A 17,748-nucleotide genomic window follows, 5' to 3' on the forward strand; every position below is an offset into this window, starting at 1 on the left:
GCAAGTCAATCCCATGTTCAATGAATGACATGTAGTAGGCAGGTGGATGAGGGGTAAAATCACATTGATGTCCCTTTTTTTTTTGGTTGGATTCACACTAGGGAAGTGGAAGAGGAGTTTGGTGCATACAATTTTGGACAACTTCTGATGGTGATTTTATCCCTCTTCTGAGTGAAAATAATATACTGAGCTTTAGTCTGTTTTATCCAGGAGCCGTATAGGAGGTGGCATGGGTCTGTATCTACTTTAAGCCTTTGAGGTGTTCATAGTAAACTCTTTGTTTGTGTAAAGCAGCCTGAAAGGATATTCCATCCATTCTCTTGCTTTTCCATGTCACATTAAGGTTTTACAGAGGTTTATTAACCTAGGGTTGCCTTTAGACCAGTGTAAGCTCTGGTTTTCTTCAGTGAGACACAGTGGCCTTTTCACTCCAACATTTGGAGTACCCATTCCTGGAGGTTTTGGAGTCCACATCCCTGGAAGTATTTCAGAGATGCGTAGATGTGGCAGTAGGGGACATGGTTTAGTGACGGGACTCAGTAGGTCAGTTTGATGGTTGAGCTTGATGATCATGAAGGTTTTTTGCAACCTAAATGATTCTATGATAAACTTCTTGCTGTTTTTATTTCTGTGCAGCTCCCAAAAAACCTCCCACACAGCCCCCAGTTGACCCCGTGGTGAAAAATAAAACAGAAACCTCAGTGACGCTAGCATGGTCCCCTCCGAAGCTGGACCGCCCCATTCCAATCGATGGCTACGTAGTGGAACGCAAGAAACTAACTGGCTTTACCTGGGTGAGGTGCCACGAGTCTCACATCCCTGTCCCCGAGTTCACAGTGAGCAATCTGGCAGAAGAGGCTGATTACCAGTTCCGAGTGTCTGCCGTCAACGCGCATGGACAGAGCCCGTATCTGGAATTCCCAGGGAGCATGCACCTTGGTGAGCACAAAACCCCCAGAGAAATGGCTCAGTCTGTGCTGACCTGCCACGTTGGTGCTCTAAAGACATTTCCCATGTCTTTGAGGAGTACCAAGCAGTAGCACTCCAAAGCCTTTTTCCTTTGCTTCTAGCTCTTCTACCTCATTTCAACGTCTGCCTATCACTAACATGATGCAAGTTAGGTTTCTGTGATAGAGCTGTGAATATGGTTATATTCCAATATCTCACACCAGGCTGTGTGAGAGGCAGAGCTCTCTGTAGTGGATCTTCCACCTGGAAGTGCTTCTTCCAGCGCTCATGTAAAGGGAAAAATAAAGGTGTGCTTGTGATTTAATATTCAGTATATAGATGAGATACTGAACTTGCATCTAAAGAATATTTCTGTGATGATCATGCGGCCCTAAAAACCAGGTTCCAATTGGTCTCTCTATAGTGTCCGAGTTACTATGAGAAATATGGGGATTTTACTTTATTTCTAGGGTACCAGTGTGCCACAGAGTTATGTATAGTGGGATTGTCTCCTCCTTTGATTCGTTCTACTGAGCAATATCTACTTAGACCCAGATCACACTCTGTCTTGTTACTGTGTCATTCTTTTCCCTAGCTGACCACATATGCCTGTGCTTCCCTAGAATATCTAGAAGTAATTAGCAGGCTGAGTGGCCTGCTGAAGATCCTTTTGAAATCTGAGAGTAATATTTTTTACTAAAGAAACAGCACGCTTGCTAGGGATCCTGGGTGGTTCAAGTCTGTCATGCCTTTAAAGACAGCAGGGGAAAAATAAGTAAAATATATTTGTTGTTCTATCTGTGCAGGAAACAGGACTTAATCTAGTGCCACAGGTCAGTTAATGGCAGACATAGAAATCAAATCCCATTCACCCATTGTGCATTGCTTTCGGTACATGCAAGTTGTGTAAGTGTGTAGGATTTTATTCTCACGTCTCATTTACCTTGAGAGCTTTGCTCTTAGGAAGGACTGTTCTCCAGCATGGCAGTCTTGTGTCTTTTGTTCTCAGACATACAAGTTGTTCTTCTTTCCCAGAACCGGTCCTGGCTGTGAAAACCCCCTTGACAACTGTTGAAGCTGTACCTGGAGGGGATGCCATCTTCACTATTGACCTCACAAAAACTTGTTCTGGAACTTGGTACCTTAATGGTAAGGTCTTGCAGGAAAGTGAGACCTATATCATTAAGAGAACCCAAACTACTCACAACCTGATCATAAAGAATGTCACCAAGAACGATGATGGAGCAGAAGTGAAATTTGTTGCCAACAATGTTGATATGAGCACCAAGATGAGAGTGAGAGGTATTTATTTTGATCGTTGTCCTTTCTTCTTCCAGTCAAGGGACAGTTGCTGTGACCTAATAGTTAGAACTGGGGCTGGAGGCCTGCGCTGTGGCCTGGACTGTACAAAATACCTGAAATTGCAGCATATGGACTAATGTGGGTCCTGGTAATGACAGAACCACGGTAGCACAGAGGGAGTCAGTCTACTCAGCTGCTTGGTATTTAAACTAGACTGCTTAATGTCAGCTTGGGAATTTCTGCAGCTCCTAACCATCACTCAGTAGATTCAGTTACCAGATAAACTGCTGAATCCCTTTAAATTGGTAATTTCAACTCCAGGTTTGGCTAGACTTTCTGGCTGTAGTGGAATCATACAAAAGTAAAGGAGCATTAATGGCAATACTATCTGCATCTACTAGTGTAGCATGGCTAAAGGTAACGAATAAAATGTTTCTTACGGAAGGAAGTGTTCGGCTTTGGGTGAAAATCTCTGCAGAAATGTGTTTAGAGTATTGTTAATCAGTAGAAAATTTGCATTTTTTCCTTAGTGAATCTGAAAGAAAAAAAAAAAAAAAGATTAAATCTGCAATGGGAAAAGAATTGCGAGAGCAGGAGCAGGACCTAACACTTTTTCAAAGGTCTTGCAGCAGACACATATCAGGGACATGCTAGCCTGATATAACTTGAAATAATGAGGCCTTTGTTCCTGACAGGTGCTGAAGTGAGATTTACCAACAAGAGCAGAGATATAGAAAAGGTCTCTGCTCGGCTGCGTGAGGAAGCCAAACTTCAGGCTGAGCTTTCAGACACAGACGCTACTGTGAAGTGGATGAAGGATGGGAAAGAGCTCCAGGCCAGTGAAAAATACGAACTTCAAGCTGTGGGGAAGAGGCACGTCTTGAAAATTCGCAACATTGCAACAGAGGATGCTGGAGTTTATCAGTGCATCTGTGAAGGGGATAAAATGGTCTTCCAGCTTTCAGTGAAAGGTATGTGACTGGGTTGCTTTGCACGAATGGCCTGTTCCTGCCCTATGCCAACAGAGTCTTCAAGGGACGGAAAGGGAGTGCTCCAGAGATGGTGGCATGAGCTGCTGGAACTGGGGGTTGTCTTAACTTCCCATCGACATCCAGTGTTGACAGTGTCTAAGATCCCAGAGTAGGAGAATTTGGTAGTGAATACAAGATATAACACCATCTCAGTGGTAAGAGCTATGTTTTCACTCAGATTGGCATCTTGATATTCCACAGGCTTTATTTCATGAGCTTAAGTTGTAGGTAGTGAAAAGGTGAAGAAATTCAGCCATGGAGGCAGGTCATGATGCCATCTCTGCCCTTTGCTTGCTATGTGATGGTGGGCAAGTCACTCAGGAGGTAGTTCAGCTCTGATTAAAGGTGAAGGGACCAAGGTAATCTTGGCACTGTTTTTTGGCAGTTTTTTGTTTTTTTCATCTGTTTGTTTGTTTTCTGTCAGTACCCTGGCAAATAAGAACAGACGTTTCCAGGGCATGGTTGAATGGCTTGACTCATTGCTATTTGCAGGGTGTTCGGATGGAGCGCTGTGTGGAACAAACAGCAAAATATAATTTCCTTTGTATCATAGAATCATAGAATATCCTGTGTTGGAAGGGAACTAGAAGGATCGTTGAGTCCATCTCTGGACTCCACACTGGGCAACCTAAGAGTTAAACCATGTATCTAAGAGCATTGCCTGAATGTTTCTTGAACTCTGGCAGGCTTGCTGCTGTGACAAGGGCAGCCTGTCCCAGTGCCCGACCACCTCTGGGTGCAGAACCTTTCCCTAACCCCCAGCCTGACCCTCCCCTGTCCCAGCTCCATGCCCTTCCCTCGGGTCCTGTCGCTGTCCCCAGAGAGCAGAGCTCAGCGCCTGCCCCTCCGCTCCCCTCGTGAGGGAGCTGCAGGCCGCCATGAGGCCTTCCATCAGTCTCCTCTACTCTGGGCTGAACAAACCACGTATTAATGCTTCCTGTTTGACAGATTTGAACCAGTACAACTTTACAGCTGCCTGTTGTTCAGCTGTTTCTGCCTTCATGGCTGTCCTTTCCTTACTGCATGCCCTCTCTCTAGCTGGTAGGCACTGTGACTACACATCCACCCTCAGAGCAAGGTGAGGAATCTTGAAGCTTTTCTCTGAAAACAGTGGAATGAAACTTTTGTCTCACAGTTTTGAGTTTTGTCTACCTCAAGTGGGACCAGAATTCGGCTGAAAAGCACCAGGTCCCCAGACTTTTCCTTATGAGTATCATCTAGTTGTCTGCTGAAGTTCAGAGTATAAAGCCTGACTCCAGGACAGTCTAGTGTGTTATCAGACATTGTTTGGGGTGTGTTCAGTAGCTATTTTGATTTAAACTGGCAAATTCACTTTGTAGAGCCATTTGATTTCTTTGTTCTGTTCTGTAATTTATCCCTAAGATACAGGAGGAATCAAGGAAAAGATGGGAAGAAGAGCAACCTAACTTTTCTGCTGTTCTCTTAGGATAGCTAGAAGAGGTGATGTAAATAGTTTTTTTTTTTTTATGGCAGTGATACAAAATTTGAAAGAAGAAAAGACCTGTGAAGAGTTACAGGGGTTTTTACCCAGCTGTCATTCTGTCATTTAATACACAGTAGTAAAGAGAGGGTTAAATTTTCCACCCCAATACCTGTTTTGCTGAAGGTTATAGGTCTGATCTCTGAGATCAGTGTGTTGGGCATTGGTTGCAATAAGTAAGAATCCTTTGTGTACTCCATAGAAAGATTTGCTGTTTTGTCCTGAATCTTCAGGACTGCATGCAGATTACAGTAATGCAAAGGCACCTTCTTCCCAGCAATGACTGCACTGAGTATGTATGAGGCTCCTCTCCATCATATTCTGCTGGCTTGTCACACTCATTCATCTCTAGAAACAACAAAACCCTGGAGTAATGTATGCATTTTGGCATTGGAAAACATACTTGCTTGGTTATTCTCAAAAAGCAAACTCAAAAGAGACTTGAAGACAGCTGAAAAAAACTGATTGAAAAATGGGACTAAATTTATGGAGGAGGAATTTTCTGTCTACGCTTGGCAGCTGTTCTTAATTTTGGTTTTCTTCTCTCTCTCTGCCTCTTTAGCATAATTTTTCACACTGGCAGATCTACCCACGGATTTAATTGAATTAGTTGATGGACATGTCTATGTGCTTTTCACTGTAATGTGACTATCAAATGAGTAACGAATGCTATTATTTTAAAATCTCTGTTGGCAATCTGTGACTTAAATGTCTGCCGTTTGTAGCTTGATTACTGGAGAATCAGCTTTGATACATCTCATACTGGTAGCACAAGGCTCACAAAACTAGTTCCCATGTCATGCTGTCCCACTGTTTCACTTTCCAGCATCGCCACCTTTGATGTGTTCTTCCTGTAATTCAGGTACAGCTAGATGGTAAATCATTTGATTTGCAGGTCAGCTGTGTCTAGCACACGAGCATCACGTGGCTGCCGAGAGGCCTCTGTGTCAAGCTGCGGCCAGAGGTGTGCCACTTGCTGGGCCTGATGCCCAAAAAGCCCCGCTAGAAGATGCACTTGTCATTTATCACTGCAGTCCCTACACTGCCGTGACACTTCACGTGTCAGATGTCCTCTGACACACAACCTCCTGCGTCGAAACAGGACATCTGAGAAGTCTCTTTCAGCCTGCCGTGGCTGTAGTTTTTATCCTAGTTTTCTAAGTAACGGAAAAGTGCATGAATAAACTTATTTTCCTGTTCTTCCTCCTAAACCTTTTAACCTATGCACCAAGTTCCAATAATGCTGATGGAGAAGTGGAGATCTCAGCAACATTCAGCCTCCACAGGCTTCATGGGCATAGGAGTTGGGTAGAAGAGAGACACTGCGTTGTTGTCCTGCTGAAGCAAAGCAGCACCATCCTGAGTCTCTAGAGAAACCACTGGAAACAGAACCCTCAGACAAAAAAATAAGAAACGGGGCTTCATTGTTTTAAATGTATCTGGTATGACTTCTTTACCCATAGACACTGCTTCACTAAGCTTAATAAACCCCCAAAAACAGGGCTGGTAGCAACCTAGAGAGGTCAGATAAAATTTCATATCTGCCAGAAGCTTATGGTTGAACAGACTTACTTGAGGACCAGAACTAGAGAGGTCTCTAGTTTCTTTTTCTTCTAGGTTTCTTTTTCTTTCTTACCTGTGGACTGCTTAGCAAGTCAGTTCACTCTTAATTCTTTAGATGTCCAGACTCTGTCACTGTACAAGCCAGTGAATGTTGATTTCCTACCAAATATTTAGTAATCTGTACGTAATTAAAAGCACTACACATTCAGAGAAATCTGAACAGCTAATCATGTAATCACACAGAACCACAGAATAGTTTGGGTCGGAAGGGACCTTAAATATCACCCAATCTCACCCCCTGCCATGGGCAGGGCCCCCTCCCACCAGCCCAGGCTGCCCCCAGCTCCATCCAGCCTGGCCTTGGGCACTGCCAGGGATGGGGCAGCCACAGCTCCTGGGAGCAGCCAGGGCCTCACCTCAATCTGCGTGAAGAATTTCTTCCTCATATTTAATCTAAATCTACCCTCTTTTAGTTTAAAACCATTCCCTGTGTCCTATCCCTACACCCCCAACAAAGAGTCCCTCCCCAGCTCTCCTGCAGCCCCCTTTAGGCCCTGGCAGGCCGCTGTGAGGTCTCCCCGGAGCCTTCTCTTCTCCAGGCTGAACAACCCCAACTCCCTCAGCCTGGCTCCACAGCAGAGGTGCTCCAGCCCTCTGGTCATCCTCTTGGCCTCCTCTGGACTTTCTCTAGTGCAGGCTCCAGGTGGGGTCTCACGAGAGCAGAGCAGAGGGGGACAAGCCCCTCCCTCACCCTGCTGCCCACACTGCTTTTGGTGCAGCCCAGGACACGGTTGGCTTTCTGAGCTGCAGGCACACATCGCCACCTCATGTTGAGCTTCTCATCCACCAGCACCCCCAGGTCCTTCTCCTCAGGGCTGCTCTCAATCCATTCCCCACCCAGCCTGTGTTTGTGCTTGGGCTTGCCCCGCCCCAGCTGCAGGACCTTGCACTTGGCCTTGTTGAACCTCATGAGATTCACACAGGCCCACCTCTCAGGCCTGCACAGGTCACTCTGGAAGACATCCCTTCCCTCCAGCATCACACAGCTTGGTGTTGTCGGCAAACCTGCCGAGGGTGCACTCAATCCCACTGTCCATATCAAAACAAAGATGTTAAGTAGAACTGGTCCCAGTGCTGATCCCTGAGGAACACCTGATCATTACTGATCTCCACCTGGACATTGAGCTGTTGACCACAACTCTTTGAGTGTGACCACCCAGCCAATTCCTTATGCACCACGTGGTCCATCCCTCAAATCCATCTCTCTCCAATTTAGAGACAAGGATATCATGGGGGACAGTGTCAAATGCCTTGCACAAGTCCAGGTAGATGATACATCTACCTAAGGAAAACTAAGGAAATCTAAAGAAACTAAATGCAAAATCCACCCTTGTTGATAAGGTCTCCTGAGGGCTTTGAGATAAGGAAAGCCCTCATGCATTGCACCAGGAGGTAGCACTGATAATAACACCTTTGGAGCAAATCCTGTGACAGTTGTGCTTAGCTGGTCCAGTCCCGTGGACTGTATCAGCAATGAAAGCCAATAACTGCATTTGCATGGACTGGGCTTATATCCATCAGCGGTAATGTGCAGTTAGAAGTAACAGTTTCTGAAAAATGAGTTTTTAAATCTGACATGATTATAGGATGGAGTTAAACATATTTACAGGATCTCAGAAACTTCTGTGTACATCAGCTAGCTCTTGAGCTCCTAAAACACAGCCATTTGGTACAAATTTGTTTAATTAGTATTATGTGTGCACATTCTTGAAATTACAGAAAAAATGCATACATAATAAAGGCTTTGATTTTAGTAGCTTTGGCAGCACAGTCCCAAAAATCTGACTTAATTGTATGTGCTATTTTAAAATAATATGTTAACAAGAGGTTTGAAGATTAATTCCTTTATCTAGAGTAAAGTGGGACTGTGGCTTTAGGCTAACATTTTTGGCTAGCATAGTGGTGATTTTTTTGAATCTTTGCAGTCAGTGACTTGAAGTGACTTGATTATTCCACTATGTATTAATAGATGCCAGATTCATCGTCTGTCTTCTGTGCTCCAGTAGATTTCCAAGATATATTTTTTTTTTCATTTCTGTCCTATGTGATATCTCCATAGATTTTTAATTTATTCTAACTTTAGTTATCTAGATTACATTTTAACCTTTTTTGGAGTTGATTTCTTTGCCAGGAGGTTACAATAGAATGATTGGATATCCTTCATCTCTTTCCTTCCAGTTTGCTTGTTTCAATTCTTTCCTCAGTTTTCCTATTTCAGGTATTTTCTTAAAGCCCTATTGCCTAGGTTCCTCTCCCTTTGACTCGGCCTCTCTATGTCCTCTGACTTTTGGATGTATGATTATCTGGTATATGGTTTGTAAAGGCTGCAAATTTGTCTGCTTCTGAATTAGAATCTAGTGACTATATCCATAATTATACATGGATGTTTGCTCTTACGATAAATTAATACCTTATGTGCATGTTTTCTAATGTTTATGCAATTATTTACCAGCACTATGTGTCCATATTTTGTTTCAGCACTTGCAAATTTCATAAACAAAGAGAAAACTGGAGGAGTTATCAGAGCCATCACTGGAAAAGAAGCTGAATTTGTTTCTGAGACCTCTGAAGCCAACATCATGGTTAAGTGGTATAAGGATGGCAAAGAAATCACGGCCAGCAAGAAATTCACTATGGAAGATAAGGGGAAACTGCATAAACTTGTGGCTTCAGCTGTGACAAAAGAAGATGAGGGAACATACACATGCAAAATTGGAGATGACACTCTTATTTTTGATTTAAAAGTCTCAGGTAAACTTGTGATGCAAGTATGGGATCAGAGTCTGTGTTAGGCACTCAAGACTTGATTCAAGTTACTTGTGTTGCCTTGTAGATTGCCAGGTCTTTGGATTAAGTTGGCACAGTACTATTTCAGAAACACTGACCTTACAATAATCCCCTTGCAAATCCACAGTACAGGCAAATAATATAACCATGCTGTTCTGTGTTCAGGTCCGCTCAAGGTTTTGCTAGGGTTGTAGTCCTGACTTGAACACTCCATGTGGTGAGCAGGCTGAGGGCCACAAATGGGCTTTATGCTTTTACTTGAAGGATTGCCTCAGCATTTACATTATCCTTGAACCTCCTGACTGAAGTGGCCATAAAGTCTTTCCCTGGAAGTCCTGTGTCCTCCTTTGACAAGTCGGAGCTTGGAGATTTGGAGAGCTAAGCGTCTCCTTTTGTTCCCAAAGGACGTTATGATCTCTGAGATGTCTCTCCGAGGTGCCGTAAGCCCAGCCATTAGTTCATGGCATATGCCCATCAGCATAAAGCACATGCTCAAGCATGTGCTTCTCAGATCAAGCCCAGAAGAGTAATGCTTGTCACTGATGTGTTCCAGTTCAGGATGGAGCTGGAGTATCAAATAACACAAGAAATTATCTGTGAAATTCAATATCTGGGAAATTCTGCTGACTCAATTTGCATAGCCTGGTGGGAAGCTTTCTCTTAAAAATGGTTTTCTGGCTTGTGTCTCAAGCCTAATTTTTCAACCCAGTCCTCAGTTACAAACTGAAGCTCTAGCGAAAGCTTCTCATTTGGTATCTATGTGCTGCAGTGCAATGCGGTTTAAGAGGAGTAACAACTCCCTGCTTGTGACCTGTAGCAGTACATCTGAGTTACTCTAATGCTGTCCATCAGTGAACTTAAAAACTCAGCAGAGCTGATAGATCTAGCACATCACTGGACTTGGGATTCCTAGAGGGTTTACTGAGCTAGAGGGATTGCTTCCAGTTTACAGGTGATGTTTGCTCAAGTATTCACTCTGCATCCTGCCTCCAGTTCTGTTTGCTGTTTTGCCAAAAAAAACCCAAACCAACCAAACAAACAAAACAAACAAACAAAAACCAACAAACAGAAAACAACAAACAAACAAACAAAACCCAGCATCATATGCAAAGTATCGGTGTATCCTCATGAACTTTTTGATGAACAAGGAATGAGTTACAGCCTGTTAACAAAACCTTAGCTAGGGCAACTTCCACCTTGTTTCACATGTCACCACAAAATGTTTCCAGGTTGTTAATAGGAAGTACCAAACAGTCATGATATGGTCTTAAGGCAGGAAAGTAATCCGCCTTTATGGTAATGAGTTACCCCATTAGTTTTGAATAGCAGGACTCTGGAAGAAGTATCCTTCCTTGCTTGTCTAGTTTTAAAAAAATAGATCACTCCTAATGATTACAGTTTTTAATGAAATAATTGTTTCCTGATGCCACAAATTTGCCTAGCATGGGTGTAGCATAGCAAATGTCCTTGGTGTATTCAGTGACTGAAAGCAACAGTTGCTGCTAGCAGAAATACAATACTGAGCCAAGATTGCTGGTAACTGACAGCCATCAGCTTGCTCTTCAGGCATGGGCTGGCTTGATGGAACGAAGGGTATGAAATACCTGACATGCTCATCAAACACTACTTGTTAGCTTAGGGACTGGGCGTGTTGAGTAGGTTTGCTCACATTTTGCAAGCAAGGTGACTGTTTGCACTTAGTTAGTTGTCTTCATTTTAGCTTTAGAAATGCAGAAAAATAATACAGTAATACAGAAAACTGAATTGATTGAAAAGAAAGAATTATTGAAAAAAAAAAGGTTGTCAGTAACTTGAGGGCATCTCAGCTTGATTTAAAAGATCAAAGATTGCAGATTTTCAAATTCCATGTATTTGACTAAAACACACTGAGTATTATTTGTATGAAGTTACATGTTGAGACCCAATTCTGCAACCATTTTACTTACAGAAACAGTCGCATTGAATACAGTGAGGCTTAACATAATATTCTCCTATCTCTGTATGTCTCACGCATGCACGTGTATATAAGAGTGTATGTATACACATATGGAAGAACAGTTTATTCACATGTATACATTTATAAAGGATTCATCAATACCCAGCTCCCAAACTGGAGACCATTGTGTACTGACTCTCTTAAAATTTGAGCAACGAGTTCCCCAGTAAAGATAACTCTGCTGTACCTCGGTGGGAGGACTTTTCTGACTTGTAAGGACACCTTCTTGCTGTGTCTGTTAATGCCCTGCCATAGTTAAATTGAAACAGTACCATGCACACATCTGTACCTTTATACCTCCAGAGATGAAACTTGATCACCCAAGCGTGACTAGCAATGAAATAACAATCAGTTGTAACTATATCTTAACATTGTGCTGAATAAGCCATGAATCAGGGTGTAAACTGCCTTCTTCTTTTCTTTTCAGATGAAGCTGTTAATTTTGTTAACAAGCCCAAAACAACTCCGGAAATATCAGTCAGTCCTTCTGAAAACCTTGAGCTGGTGTGTGAGGTGTCGGCTGCAAGTGGAACTGTTGTATGGAAGAAGGATCAAACTGAGGTGAAGCAGGACCAGAGGACAACAATCATCTCTCAGGGGACACACCGCAAGCTCATCATCAAAAATGTGACGCTGCAAGACCAAGGGAGCTATACCTGTGAAACAAAGAACGACAAAGCAACATTCCAAGTCAAAGTTAGAGGTGAGAAAATGCTCAAAATTCCAAAGATCAAGTAATACTCCATTTTGAATAATATCTGGCAGTTGGAGAATGATCTCAGAACCTCTCTGGGGTGAAATATTTCAGCTGTAGGACTTGATTTGCAGTCAAGTATCCCATCAGCTTTTGTACACATAGTTTTAGTAGTAACTGCAACAAATGATTGGCAAGGAGGGTAATTTCTGCACCTTTCACAGTCAGCAGGTGTGTCTGCAGAAACACTCCTGCAGAATTACAGTGCAAGGCCATAGCAGAGGTGCAGGGGTAAATAAAAGGGAAGGGGGTGGCATTTGAAGAGCTCTGATTAGATGGAGAATTGCAAAATTTAAGTGACCCAAATAGGTGAAAAAAACGGGGGTGATTCCTAGATAGGAGGGCTCTTCCCTTCTGATTCACTGGAAGCTGACAGAGATATCAGAAGAGAGAAAGAGGTGAGAGAGGAGGGTTCAGGCAGTGCATATTGGTGCCTCAGGTCCAAACCTGTGCTCGAATTTTTTAACATTGTCCCACAGTTCCCACACACCTATCATTTCCCACTGGCAAAGTAGAGAAGGTGCTTTCCTGTCCTAACGGGCAAGCACTTGCTCTGTTAGAGGCAAGTACGGTGAAATAGGGGGAACTTGAATAAGCACTAGAGAAGACTACTGCGAAAAACGGTCTGACTATTGTGGTATTCTTGCAGAGAAAGATGTGTTTACAAACAAGGACAAGGTACTAAAGGAGGTGAAGGCTGTACTGACACAAAATGCCACGCTGAGCTGTGAGGTGGCCCAGGAGAAGACCGATGTGAAATGGTACAAGGAGGGGAAGCTGATCACCTCGAGCAAGAAGTTCAAGGTGGAATCGGAGGGCAAATCTCGTCGGCTGGTGGTGAGTGAGGTGGAGAAGAAAGATGCTGGGGAGTACACCTGCGAGGCTGCTGGCCAGAAAATGACCTTCAAGATTGTTGTCACAGGTAGGAGAGACGTTGTTTCTCATCATGGAATGGCCCATGAGTCCTCTTTATTACAGACCAGAATAAATCACTTTCTAGGCTCCAGGGATTTGGTAGCATAGATCTTCATTGAGGTAGTGACAGAGATCAGATAATCAGCTGGTGTGCATGCACTATCATACAGATGCTTATAGCTAAGTGTCTTCATCTGTGACCTGAATCCCACGTAGCCACCCTTGCTGTTTTCTGACTACCTGGTAAAGGAAAAACAAACAATGATATATACTGTTGTGATTTATGGGCATAAAGGTAGGGCCAGCTCCCAGATCTGTTGGAAAATAGGTCTGGGAACAGGTTCAAGAAGACACCTAGATTGGACAAGGCTTATGTATGAGTACCAGTGGCAGATAAGATCAGATACCTGCATGTGCATTACTTTATGGAGCAAAAAGACATATCCTGTACATCCATAGACATAAGAAGAACCTGGACTCCTAAGGCATTGGAACGTTTTGCTCAGAAATGGTGATTTGTTGCCCTCAGGTTGTACACGGGGTCATGTCCTGTCTGAGGTGTACCTCAACTCTGTGTGGGGACCATTCTGACATGACAGAGCTGTGTGAAACTTTCATAAGGAGGATATCATATTCAGTTGTGAAAACTATGGACAGCATGAACATACATGTGCATTTTAAATTGTGCATTTTAAATTTAAACACTCTACAGAAGTAGAAGACGGTTTTATCAACAAGGACAAAGTGCAGAAGGAGGTGAAAGCTGCACTAACAGAAAATGCCACGCTGAGCTGCGAGGTGGCCCAGGAGAAAACCGATGTGAAATGGTACAAGGAGGGGAAGCTGATCACCTCGAGCAAGAAGTTCAAGGTGGAGTCGGAGGGCAAATCTCGTCGGCTGGTGGTGAATCAGGTGGAGAAGAAAGATGCTGGGGAGTACACCTGCGAGGCTGCTGGCCAGAAACTGACCTTCAAGATCGTTGTCACAGGTAGGAGAGACGTTGTTTCTCATCATGGAATGGCCCATGGGTCCCCTTTAATACAGACCAGAATAAATCACTTTCTAGGCTCCAGGGATTTGGTAGCGTAGATCTTCATTGAGGTAGTGACAGAGATCAGGTAATCAGCTGGTGTGCATGCACTATCATACAGATGCTTATAGCTAAGTGTCTTCATCTGTGACCTGAATCCCACGTAGCCACCCTTGCTGTTTTCTGACTACCTGGTAAAGGAAAAACAAACAATGATATATACTGTTGTGATTTATGGGCATAAAGGTAGGGCCAGCTCCCAGATCTGTTGGAAAATAGGTCTGGGAACAGGTTCAAGAAGACACCTAGATTGGACAAGGCTTATGTATGAGTACCAGTGGCAGATAAGATCAGATACCTGCATGTGCATTACTTTATGGAGCAAAAAGACATATCCTGTACATCCATAGACATAAGAAGAACCTGGACTCCTAAGGCATTGGAACGTTTTGCTCAGAAATGGTGATTTGTTGCCCTCAGGTTGTACACGGGGTCATGTCCTGTCTGAGGTGTACCTCAACTCTGTGTGGGGACCATTCTGACATGACAGAGCTGTGTGAAACTTTCATAAGGAGGATATCATATTCAGTTGTGAAAACTATGGACAGCATGAACATACCTGTGCATTTTAAATTGCTTCTCCCACTCTACAGAAGTAGAAGACGGTTTTATCAACAAGGACAAAGTGCAGAAGGAGGTGAAAGCTGCACTAACAGAAAATGCCATGCTGAGCTGCGAGGTGGCCCAGGAGAAGACTGGTGTGAAATGGTACAAGGAAGGGAAGCTGATCACCTCGAGCAAGAAGTTCAAGGTGGAGTCGGAGGGCAAATCTCGTCGGCTGGTGGTGAATCAGGTGGAGAAGAAAGATGCTGGGGAGTACACCTGCGAGGCTGCTGGCCAGAAACTGACCTTCAAGATTGTTGTCACAGGTGAGAGAAGATACTTTGGCCCATCCTTCCTATTTCTAAAACATTTAGAAAAATGATTATTATTTTATAAAAGTTTTTTCCAATTATGTTTCAAATTTTTGGAGAACATCATTGGGCTGACTTAGCCCTGATGGGGAAAAGGAAAAAAATGTTCCAGGTACAGTTCTGAGGCAGCTCCATTCTGTAAAAAGTTCAGGAATTTCCCTTCACTGTGGGAACAGGGCCATAAAAAGGAAGGTTTTGATTGCACGTCTCCATCGCCATGTGTTGATGCAATTGGAACAACCCAGGACATTTCATAGCAGGGGCACAGTGGTGAGCGATAGGGTGTCTGCCCCACGTCTGCACACTTTTTGTTTGTCTTGGAAGGGCTCATTTCAGCTGATGAGGAGAATAGGACAGGAAAGCGTTGTGAAAGTTCAGGTCTCTAAGGCATTGAGTTAATGGCAACCGAAGGAAGAAAGTGGCATGGAGAGTCATTCAAGATGTATTGCCACGCTGGGGCTCCAGAGTAGGGGAATGGATTCTATTTTCCAGCTCCCTCTCTGCCTCCTGCTCCTCTTTCAAGTAGCCCAACTAATTTTTCTCTCTCCCTGTCTCCCCCCAGAGCCAGAAGCTGTATTCACAAACAAGGAGAAGGTGCAGAAGGAGGTGAAAGCTGCACTAACAGAAAATGCCACGCTGAGCTGCGAGGTGGCCCAGGAGAAGACCGATGTAAAATGGTACAAGGAGGGGAAGCTGATCACCTCGAGCAAGAAGTTCAAGGTGGAGTCGGAGGGCAAATCCCGGCGGCTGGTGGTGAGTGAGGTGGAGAAGAAAGATGGTGGGGAGTACACCTGCGAGGCTGCTGGCCAGAAACTGACCTTTAAGATTGTTGCCACAGGTAGGAGAAATCCACTGATTTGGTTGATATTTCATTGCCTTTTCTCTGTGTCTAGGTGTTCTCTCCTGTTATCTCAGTCCAAAAATACTGTTAGGCTGCCTTTTGGTGTTGGCCTAAGCTACCATTTCAGTGAGGTTGTGTCGGACTTGGCAGGTCTACTGATTACACGCAGGTATCTTGTTATCAGCCACTCGACTTCCCCTGTCTCCTTAGGCTCAGATATTGAATCTAGAGTTTTTGCTAGGGGGCACTGTACTAAGAGACCTCTTCCAGTTTGGTATTCCTTCTCTTATTTTTGCTTTTCATTCACAAAAGTAACTGTTTTCTCCCCTCTTCATTTCATCTTTTTCTATGCACAACGTCCTATCTACCAAAACGAAGAATTTCTCTGATTATTCCACTGTCCGGCTGTGCAATCACATACATGTACACTTCCTCATGACTCTCTCATGAAACAGTTTTGTGGATAATGAACAGAAGTGGGTACAGATGCGTGGAACTTGAATTACGAGTTGTTTTTAACAACCTTTCATCCTTCCCTTACCTCTTCCTTCATCATCAGCTGCCTTTGGGTACCTGAATGTGATTTATCCAGCTATAAGAACTGTGCAACACTGGTCTACCAATCAATATTGCAACAGTAGCATTTACAGCTCCCTGATTTGTTGTGGCTGCATCAGGGTTTGAACGTTGATGGTAGCATACTGTCCTAAAAATTTTCAATCAGATGCAGTACACTTGTCTGTGGTCTATTGAATCGCAAGTTGATGACTGTTTCTTCCAAGTTCTACATCTGTAACGACCAGTTGTGAGTCCAGTAATGTGTATTTCTATTTGCAATTTTCACTTTAGCTTTAGATTTGGACTCTTTAGATTTGGAGTCTGGGGATTTAGTGCAGGGGCAGTTCTCTTGCTCTAACTGCAGTATGGATTTCTTTGGTATCAGTAAATTTTGTGAGAGGTCTAATACATTGTAACTTAGGCTCCAGACATCCATGGGCTTGTCAGATACGTTCTGAGTGACTGTTTCTGAATTGGCTGATAAGAAGGGCTTTTGTTTTCCTCGTAGTAGTTACACTCTGCTGTCTCTGTCATAAGTCAGATGGCTCTCTGTTAACTTTATAGTTTTTGTTTCGTATTCTGAGCTGATCAGAACAAAGAATCCAATTTCTTTCTCTTTTTTTTTTCTTTTCTTTTTTCTTTCTTATGACATCGAACACACTGGACCTTAATCCTGGCTGAGGTCTGGCATTTTATCAGCTATGCAGAGGAGCAACTGCACTGGGAGTCTACAGACTTTCCTGCTTGCACACATGCTGGAGACCTGAAGTCCCTGCAGGGCATAGCTTGCGTTCTGTTCCCTTGTAAAGGTTGCAGTCTTTCTGCTGTCACTGTCCTGGGGCATCCCGCTCCCTGAGTCTTCAGTGTGCAATGTGCAACTGCTCCTATAGCACAAAGCTTTGCTGCTGCCCTGACTGTCAGCCATCAGCTGTTACTGTCCCCACACCTCGTGGTGTACATGGGGTGTGATTTGAGGGCCTTGGGATCTTTATCACGAGTTGTGTAGCTCATGCTTTTGGCTTAGGAAATTGCCAGTTTCAGTGAATGATGGATTACAGTAAGGCTAGGTTTGAGAGGCATCTGTCACACAACGTGGACATTGATGGAAAGACTGTGGCATGGATCAGAATAAACCAAGTACATCCTCAGCTGCTGAAGCCAGCCCATACATTACTGCACAGGTGTAGACAGAAAACGCAGAAACGTAAGGCTTTTACGCTTGAATTTCATTAGCTGAGGGCTATTCTTAGCTGTTTGCCTCAGAAACCAAAGGTTTTCAGTTCTCTTTCAAACTGGGTGACTTCATGGCTGCACGAGGTAATTTAACACCTTTCCCTCTCTGCCGTAAGTGGAGAGTGCTTGCCTAGCTACTGTTGCTGTATTTCTCATGTGTACCACTGTAACGTGACGTGCAAGCCCAGCACTCACTGGAAAATGATCTAGTGTGAAAGTCAGGAGGGGATTATGAGTACTCTTTGAGTGGTTGGC

The 17,748-nt window shown here is 43.7% G+C and overlaps 1 protein-coding gene across 1 annotated transcript in view; it reads left to right on the top strand.

Annotated features, from left to right (window-relative positions):
- Window positions 1-17,748, top strand: part of OBSCN (obscurin, cytoskeletal calmodulin and titin-interacting RhoGEF) — a gene marked incomplete at its 5' end in the record, with an annotated part of 184,638 nt that overhangs the window by 14,279 nt on the left and 152,611 nt on the right. The window contains 9 exons of the mRNA XM_080579536.1: window positions 637-939; window positions 1,984-2,250; window positions 2,946-3,221; window positions 8,884-9,156; window positions 11,616-11,891; window positions 12,592-12,864; window positions 13,570-13,845; window positions 14,541-14,816; window positions 15,424-15,699. Of these exons, the coding sequence (XP_080435662.1) occupies window positions 637-939; window positions 1,984-2,250; window positions 2,946-3,221; window positions 8,884-9,156; window positions 11,616-11,891; window positions 12,592-12,864; window positions 13,570-13,845; window positions 14,541-14,816; window positions 15,424-15,699 (2,496 nt within the window). The remainder of the gene's footprint in view (window positions 1-636; window positions 940-1,983; window positions 2,251-2,945; window positions 3,222-8,883; window positions 9,157-11,615; window positions 11,892-12,591; window positions 12,865-13,569; window positions 13,846-14,540; window positions 14,817-15,423; window positions 15,700-17,748) is intronic.

Source organism: Anser brachyrhynchus (genome assembly GCF_964034855.1).
Source record: "Anser brachyrhynchus genome assembly, chromosome: 2".
NCBI lineage: Eukaryota > Metazoa > Chordata > Aves > Anseriformes > Anatidae > Anser > Anser brachyrhynchus.